Genomic DNA, 9,419 nt, shown 5'->3' on the forward strand with positions numbered 1-9,419 from the left:
GAAAAACCTCATTTAAACAAAAGAGCATGTTGTGATTGGAACTAAAAAGGGAATTACCTTTAAAGATAAGAACCACAAACATTTCCTATTTGAAAATACCCCCAGCTCCACCAACAGAGCCTTTCCTTGGACCTTTCGTAAAAGTTAAAAAAATTTGACAGTGGACTGCTGCATACGACAAACCACGGCTGACCAAACCACTCTAGTCATTTTTACAGATTTGTTTGGACTTTCAACAAGGCCGCAACATCCATCTCTTGCTCTCCCCCCGGATTACTTAATTAGGCAAAATTCCAATTAATTTCTTTCCAATTCTTTTAGCCCCAGGAACACTTTTGCAGCTTTCATTTTGGCTCTGGAAATGGGTTTTCAACCAGAGGACTCGGATAAAGCTGTTTGAGAAATGAACACAGAGCTTGATAAGCAGATAGCCACCGCTGGGACTCAAGTCTCTATTGGATGGAAAAGAGCCACTTGGCCGAGGAAGGCCAGGCCCCATCTTCAGTTCCCAGTGCCGTCTGTCTCCACAACTGCTGTGCACTTTTATGCAGAAAGCCTGCTTTTCCCCAGCTCTGTTTCTGTTGGCGCTCATGGACCCTTACTCTATGGCTTCACTATGTGTGAGAACATCTATGATGCTCTGAGTTCTAATCTTGAAAGATGGAAAGTCTGAAGGGGCCATGAGGGTGTAGCTTTCCCTTGGCCTGAGAAATGGATGTGGTCAGGCTTGCTGGTGACAAGTCTGATTTGAAAAGGCTATACCCAAGAGATGGTCCAAGGAAAACAGTCTGTTCTTGGTGGTAAGGATGGCCACCGTGGGCTCCTTTCTGAGAATGGGCAACCCATTTTGAAGGAGGCAAGGTTCTCTGAAGAGGGCCAAGCATCGGGCCCTTTTCTTGCAAAGGGTTTTGTGTTCTCTTATTGTGTTATTTCTCTATTTATTACAGGGTCCCAAAAGGTTAGTTGTAGACCCAAAGCACAGCATAGTTTTAACAGTCTGAGAAGCTCTAATCAATAAAATCCTCAGTCAAGCCATTTTAAAGTGAGGCAGATCTATAAACTCCCGGGATTCCCCAAAGAGTTAAGATGGCTTTTCCACTCAGTCACACTATTGCTAAGTCATAAAGGGAATCCAAGCTGCTGGAATGAGGCTAACCGGAAAACTGCTTTCCCAAAGATCTGCACAATTGGACCAGGTACTCGCAGGGATAACCCATCCGTCAGGAAATGGGATTCCGAGGCCAGTGGCCACATCTACATCCACTCGCCTACAAAAAGCCAACCCCACCACGCACATAGGAGACAAGGTCTGAAAGAGGATTTGATAGGCCAGGAAATTGAAAAATGAGCAGCAGCTGTGAGGCCGAGGTCGTTTCTATCCTCCAGGGCTTGCCGTTTCTAATCTAAGGGGCAGTAGTTTCCATGATTAACTTTCAATTGCCGTCAAGGGTGTAATAAAATCTGGGAAAGAAGAAAACTTTCCCTTCGGTAAGCTGCTCCCATTCTCCTGCCCCTTCCTCTCCTCTAATGCATATTCTCAATCCCACTTCACGTTGTTTCCTAATTTTGAGAAAAAAATCTGCGCTCGTTTGAGCCAAAATAGACAATGTCCTCTGTGTACTCAGGCACTTAAGGATTTTTCTTTCTCAGTTGTAGGGGCCAGGTTTTGAAGGCAGCTGCCTGAAAAGTTCTCTTGTTTTCAAGACCATTCAACATTATTACTATCAGAACCCAGCACATTTTAATTTTCATTAAAAATTTTTTCCATTTAAAATCTCTTTCCTGAGCGATGACCCATCAGTTTGACAGAAGAGAGGTCTTCCCATTGGTAAGATGTTCACGGAGAGAAAGAAGAGGACACATTCATTCACAAACACATCTTACTGGTTACCACTGCATTAGGAACCCTTAATGCTTGACATGATCTAAGTGGCTCAGAAGTTATCTTCAGAGGCTACAGTTGGACACATCTCTCAGCAAAGACCCCTGGAACAAAATCCCACATGTAGTTTTATCAATTACAATAGCTCACATGGAAAATCAAATGTGCTTTAGTTTGTTTGAGAGGTAGGTATAAACCCAACAACTCAGTGGTTCATTCATCATACCTTCACTTCCAGGTATCAGATGCTGGTGTTACAAGGGTTATAAAGCCTGGCACGAGGGGAATACAGGAAGGTTCACTGCTGGAGAGACGCTCCCAGGAGGGGGCATGAAAATTACAAAGGCAGCGTGGTGCGGGGGTGGGAACCATGGGGGCAAACGGAGGTCCTCAAATGCATCCTAATCCACTAAGGAAAGGTTTCCCTGGCTCATACTGCGTCTTCTCAAGATACTGGATTGTTATAGCTTGTTCCAGTTTCTTTGCTTCCAGAGGTGAGTAATCCAGCACCCACTCTGGTTGGAGAGGTATCGTTTCCCTTAGGAACCAGCCCTGCCCTTTCTGCTTCCCTGTCCTGATGTAAGTCTCCCCCAGAACAGATAGGAAAGCGGCAAAAGCTGGCCATGAACACAAGTGGTTCCAAAAATGGGTGAGAGAACAGTTGCAGAATGTGCCACTGTGTTTGAAAGATGGCAGGGTGAGCTTTACTGTGGGAGATACAGTCCACGGGTGGTGCCTAGTGCCACGGAGGCTAGGGAAGAGAGTTAAGTACTTTCTCTACCCCATGAATTCCTTTCTCTCCTCCTCCAAAGGTACCAGAATCCCCAGCTTTTACATGCGGATGACCACCCAGAATAAGACAGCATTCCTGGCAGGGGGGTGTGGCCATGTAGCTAACAGTGGGATGTGAAGGAACTCAGGTCTGGGACTCCCGATGTGGCCCTAAGAGCGGGGGTGGGGAGCTGCGCCTTCCCCATTTCCTCCAGCCCCAGTTTGGAACCTGAAATGGATGGACAGCCACTTCACACCACGAGGACAAGGCCACGTCTTAGAGATGGCCAAATGGAAAGTTGTTTGAAGGTAGTCCCAGAGAGCGGGGAAAACTGCAGCTGTGAAACCACAATGCTGGTCCTCACCTGCCTACATACACACTTTCATGTAAAGGGCAAGTTTTGGAAAAACACGTCAACCTTCTGTAAGCTGATGTTATTTAGGGGTCTCATACACAAGGTTATGAATAATGGTGTGAGGTGAGGGGGTTACAATGAAGTGTTGATAAAATCAACATCCGAGGAGCCGGCCCTTTACCACATATAGTGCTAAGGCCACAACTGGGCACATTCAATCTGGTTTTTACATTATAAAGAACTGCCTGAAGTCTGGTGGTGAAATGGGAGCGCAAAGGGCATCAAAACAATAATAATTTTCCAGTTAACCATAATCATCATGAATATCTTACCTTTTTCTTGCTACAGTATATCTGCCATTTTTTCTCTGCTGGAAGTGCAAACATGGCTTCCCTGTGTTTGTCTGTGAGGTCAAGTTCATCCTGAGAAGACAAATAATAATAATTAGTTTACAAATTAACCGTTATTCCTATAAGGGAAGTTTTATCAGCATCACCAGAGTGAGAAAACAAAGCCAACACATATTCAAATGAACTTAGGAAAGACCAAGAAGCTGCTAAGTGCCAGTGTCTGTTACCAGCATTAAGAAAGCAGGTCCCTGGCCTTGGGCTGGGCACCCAGTGCAGCCCTACACTTACCGAAGGGTGGGGAAAGCTGGCTGGGCACGGACAGAGTTGTCCTGGGCCAATGTGTACTGCTACAGAGGGTCCATTGAACATTAAAGGTCTTTAAAGCTCCAGAGTTTGGAAGGATTTACTCATTTTTACAGATGAAGGACTGGTAAGGATGGCCCTACAAAAACTGACAACTGGGATGGGCCCTGAGGGACATGATGAGACGAGCGGAAGAAGAAAACCACGGGTTGGGATGTGGTAATGAATTAGAGTATCTAGGGGACACTGACCAGCTTAGCTGAAGCACTGGTTTATGCAAAGAACCATCAGATAAAAGCTTTGGGAGGTAAGGAGTGACTCTGTGGACAATCTTCAAGGCCAGATTAAGGAGTTTATTTTCTTGACCAAGAAGAGCCAGTGAAGGTTCTGAGAAAGGGAGTGACATCTGTATCACCAATATTTATTCAGTACTTCAAATGTCAAGCACTGTGCAGTCATTTTCTCGTTTAGCTCTCATAATAACCCTGAGTTCCACTCATGATCACACCCACCTTGTATTAATGATACTTGTTGTAATACAGCTGGGGGAAGTTTTGGCAGAAGGTTGGGTAAGCAACCTGCTCAAAGACCATATATGCCTGGTAAATGATGGGGCTTAGAGTTTAAGCCTAGAGCTGTCTGACTCCTGAGCCCAGACTCTCAGTCTCTCAGATCAGTGTCTGGAAACATTAATTTTATAGTGGTGTGCAGCTTAGATTGAACACTGAGGGAAGGCAATTTATGAACATCTATAACTAATGAACAACAATGAGATAATGACTATAAAGTACATAGGGAACAGTTCTTGGCATTTAATAACTCATTCCATGGTCAACATTATTATTGGTATTGAGCACCTGGTACAATTTTATTCCTATAGGGAAGTTGAATCTAGTTAAGAGCGGGAGATTGATGGGTGTGAGACATATTAAATTACTATAAATTAAGGCACAATAATAAGGTTCAGCTAACTGAGGCATATAATGCAGCTCTACCACTCGTGGGGCTCCCATCTTACAGTTCTGCCTCTGCTGGATCATCAAGTGCTATCATTACTTCCTTGAGAAAAGCTCACATGTTCCCTTTGTTTTGTTTCCAGTGAAGCCACCCAAACTTATGCCCTAATCACCTCTGCCTTGGCTCTGGCACCAGCCTCCCCCAGTTCCTTCTCACCCTTCCAATCCTTGCTACATCATGACCACTGACGCGTTAGCCAGTGGTCCTCAGACTTGAGTGAGCAATGGAATCACCTGGAAGGTTCCTTACATCACTGATTGCCCAGTGTTGAGGACTGAGAAAGTGGGAGGAAGTACAAAATGTCATTAGTTCCACACTGCCTGCAAAATTAATTATACATCCCTCAGCCAGTCTTTTGAAGTCTTCCATTTATAACCCCAACTTAATTGCCAGGCTTATTTCTCGTTATCCCTTTTGCCCTGATCTTGTTAACCCCTGCACCTCCAGGGCCTAGACACACAAGGTCTGATACATGCCGGCTGCCTGGGAAAATTCTCATTAAGCCTCTGTTTCCCCATCTCCAGGATGGGCCTGTCATTTCAGGGCTCTGTGAGGATTTGCAACATCAACTCAGGTAGTAACGCCTGGCACAGGGAGGGGCAAATGTACTGTGGTTAGTTCTCTCATCTTTAAAAAAGATGCTATTTTCTTTTAGGAGCAAGGTAAGCGGTTAAGTCACTAAAACACACACTCAGACACTAACCACTAGAAACTAGTTAAGAATTTCAACAATGTAAAACCAAGGAAGGAATAAAAAATATTTACAGAAAATTCCATTATAAGGGAACATGTTAAAAATGTTAAAATTTTGTTATGCAACTGTTATATACATATGTGAAATAATTATTTTTTCCCCTTTCTTCCTTTTTTAATTTCCTGTAAGTTATACCTGTTCTCATCTACTGATGAATAGGGGGATATGGCGACATAAAGCACTTCCCAAACAATTAGGGTTTTCTTGGGGTGGGATTGTGGAGTCAGGTCAGTTATTCAAATAGCTCAATAATACGGTGCTTAGTTTGGGGAAAAGGGTTGTAATTTGTGAGAGAAAAGTGAAAGTGAAACTCGCTCAGTCATGTCTGACTCTTTGAGACTCCATACAATCCATGGAATTCAGCAGGCCAGAATACAAGAGTGGGTAGCCATTCCCTTCTCCAGGGGAATCTTCCCAAACCAGGGACTGAACCCAGGTCTCCCGCATTGGAGATGGATTCTTTACCAGCTGAGCCACAACAGAAACTCAAGAATACTGGCGTGGCTAACCTATCCCTTTTCCAGGGGATCTGCCTGACCTAGTAATCAGATTGGGATCTCCTACATTGCAGGCGGATTCTTTACCAGCTGAGCTACATGGGAAGCCCTGATTTGCGAGAGAACAGTGCTATTAATATTGTATCCTTTACTACACTGCATTACTGTTTTTCCTATCTGAGCAGAGGTGTGAAGAAACATGTGAATCCTAAAAACCTCGAAATTCACAGCGAAAAGTATTAATATTACTATATTTTGCTGTTAGAGTTAGAAAACTTCTGCTGAGACACAAATGACCAATTTTGAATTGAGAAGACATGGTTGAATTAGAACTTCAGAGCAGATGGCTTCATGCAAGGAGAGAATTTCCATAAAATAATTAAAAATTGCTATAGGCCCTCTAGGCTTCCCAGGTGACTCACCGGGTAAAGAATTTGCCTGCCAGTGCAGGAGATGCAGGTTTGATCCCTGGGTCGGGTGGATCCCCTAGAGGAGGAAAGGGCAACCCACTCGGGTATTCTTGCCTGGGAAATCCCATGGACAGAGGAGCCTGGCGGGCTACAGTCCATGGGGTCACACAGAGTAAGACACAACTGAGCATGCACACACACAGGCCCTCTGGATGTAATGTGGGATTACAGTAAGACTACAGGAAGGAATACATGGATAGTGGTAATGGTAACAGCTAACAATTCGGACACGACTGAGCGACTTCACTTTCACTTTTCACTTTCGTGCATTGGAGAAGGAAATGGCAACCCACTCCAGTGTTCTTGCCTGGAGAATCCCAAGGATGGGGAAGCCTGGTGGGCTGCCGTCTACGGGGTCGCACAGAGTCGGACACGACTGAAGTGACTTAGCACAGCATAGCATAACAATTACTGAGCACTTTCTGTGTGCTTAGTAGCAATGTTTTTATGGATTAATTTAGTTTATCCTCACAATAATCCTATAAAGTGGGTAGTAGTATCCCACTTTCCAGGAAACTGAATCAGACAGATTCAATAGCCTGTTCAAGGTAACACAGCTAGTAAATGGTGGAGGAGGAACTTGAGGTTAGACTGTCTGGTTCCAGATCCCATGTCCTTAACCACTAGCCTGTTCATTCTGTTGATCATTCAACAGGTGGGGAGAACCATGACACTGACGTCAGTAGGAAAAACACACCCTTGAGCTGCACTGGCGGCCCACTGGGCCTGCTGAGTGTCTATTTACACAAAGAAGGAGACTTTGTTGTCAGATACCCCTGAGTTCCAGGTCTGGCTGTTATGGATTACGTAAAATTCAAGCATCCACTAAATTTAGGCATTTTAGGTGCAGGGAATAGAAAGGTATTACAGAGCTCATATGCTTGAAGGGGCAGAATAGAAATCAAAGAATCACAGGATCCCAGGGACGAGCACACAGAGTTGAGCTGCCAGAGCCCATTTGCTACAGGGAGTCATGGGGCAGGGAAGGCTGAGATTGAGGTGAGACCTGAGAAATGAATAAAAACTAAATAGGTCAAAAGCATCACAGACAGTAAACAGCAGCCTTGCAGGCAGGCCACTGTGAACGTTGGTCTTTATCATAAGAGCAATCAGAGGTCAATGGCAAATCTGAGCGAGGAGGGGTGACATAGATTAAATAATAATTGGGAGTGCCTAGGCACAATGCCCAGAGTGTAATGAGACCCCCACCCCTCCATTCCAAAAGTTTCTTTGCTCTGACTCACTCTGGTTTAATAATATGGCTTGAAACAAGCCTGCAAGATTGGAAGAGACTATCACACAGCCTTAGAGATCAATCATCACCTACTCCATGTCCTACCCATTCCAGGACCATGGCCAGACATTACAAAGGACGCAAAGATGAATAACAGACCCCAATCGCATGGAATTTAGATTCCAGTTAGGAAGACAAGATGATAGAAGGCTTCAACAATTCCTCTTCTTCTCAGGATAAAGTCCAAATTCCTTAGCTGGTAGGTAGGGCCCTTCATGATACGGCCTTTGCTGACTTGTCCCACCTCACCTCCTCCTCCTCCTCCCCCAGCAGCCAACTTTCAGCACTTGGGATCACAAGTTGCCCGTTTCTGAAACCTTTTTCCAAACAGCCCTTCCCACCATGTCTAAGAATGAGTCCCATTTATCTAAGCTTTGGGGGTTTCCCTGATAGCTCAGTTGGTAAAGAATCTGCCCCTGGCTAGATTCCTGGGTCGGAAGATCCTCTGGAGAAGGGAAAGGCTACCCTATAGTATTCTTGAGCTTCCCTTGTGGCTCAGCTGGTAAAGAATCCGCCTGCAATGCGGGAGACCTGGGTTCGATCCCTGGATTGGGAAGATCCCCTTAGAGAAGGGAAAGGTTATCCACTCCAGTATTCTGGCTTTTACAAGGTATCTAAGCTTTTACAAGTTATCTAAGCTTTTACAAGGGATCAGTTGTCCCCCAGGCAGCCTACCTGACTTACCTTGGGGGGTGGGGGTACCCCTCTCTGCTCTCCTACTAACCTTTTGGCATTAATCACATTGCCGCAGTTATCACACTTGCATTAATCACAATCACAGTGGCATGTCTGACTCCCTTCCTAGACTCATCTCCAGACAGCAGGAATGAAATTTGTTCTGTTTATCTTTGCATTAGTTGCCAGGACCCAAAACAATATCTGATATATAGTTGGACTGAAGAAAAAACTAAGGTGAGGGCAGGTGGGTATCTGAAAAGGAGGGAGAGGGGTTATTATGGGACATAGCAAAGATCAATGCATTTCAATAATTCAAACCCATCCTCCCTTCCTTTTTTTTTTTTTTTTTTGCAGTAAGATGGTGGCACTAATGGTAAAGAACTTGCCTGCCAGTACAGGAGACATAAGAGATTTTAGCCTGGTGGGCTACAGTCCATAGGGTTGCAAAGAGTCGGAAGCGACTTAGCACCCATGTACGCAGAGTAAACAATTTTCGTGTTTTGGCAAAGGTATACATTGAAGTTTTTTGCACTTTAACCTTCAGAAACTGGTTGTACCATTTTACTCTATATCCCACCAGCAACATATAGCAGTTTGGGTTACTCCACATCCTCACAAACATTTGGTACTATATCTTTAAAATTTTAGTCATCCTAGGGCTTTCCATGGAGAAGGCAATGGCAACCCACACCAGTACTCTTGCCTGGAAAATCCCATGGATGGAGGAGCCTGGTGGGCTGCAGTCCATGGGGTCGATAAGAGTCAGACACGACTGAGCGACTTCACTTTCACTTTTCACTTTCATGCATTGGAGAAGGAAATGGCAACCCACTCCAGTGTTCTTGCCTGGAGAATCCCAGGGACGGCGGAGCCTGGTGGGCTGCTGTCTATGGGGTTGCATAGAGTCGGAGACGACTGAAGTGCCTTAGCAGCAGCAGCAGCAGCAGGGCTTTCCAGGTGCTGCAAGTGGTAAAGAACCTGCTTGCAAACCCAGGAGACATAAGAGATGCAGGTTAGATTCCTGAGTCAGGAAGATCCCCTGAAGAA

The 9,419-nt window shown here is 44.9% G+C and overlaps 1 protein-coding gene across 1 annotated transcript in view; it reads right to left on the bottom strand.

Annotated features, from left to right (window-relative positions):
• DAAM1 (dishevelled associated activator of morphogenesis 1) overlaps nt 1-9,419 on the bottom strand; it is a 184,419-nt gene that overhangs the window by 80,439 nt on the left and 94,561 nt on the right. The window contains exon 3 of the mRNA XM_010847767.1: nt 3,342-3,431. Coding sequence (XP_010846069.1) covers nt 3,342-3,431 — 90 coding nt within the window. The remainder of the gene's footprint in view (nt 1-3,341; nt 3,432-9,419) is intronic.

This window comes from Bison bison, unplaced genomic scaffold (genome assembly GCF_000754665.1).
Source record: "Bison bison bison isolate TAMUID 2011002044 unplaced genomic scaffold, Bison_UMD1.0 scf7180017864254, whole genome shotgun sequence".
Lineage (NCBI taxonomy): Eukaryota > Metazoa > Chordata > Mammalia > Artiodactyla > Bovidae > Bison > Bison bison.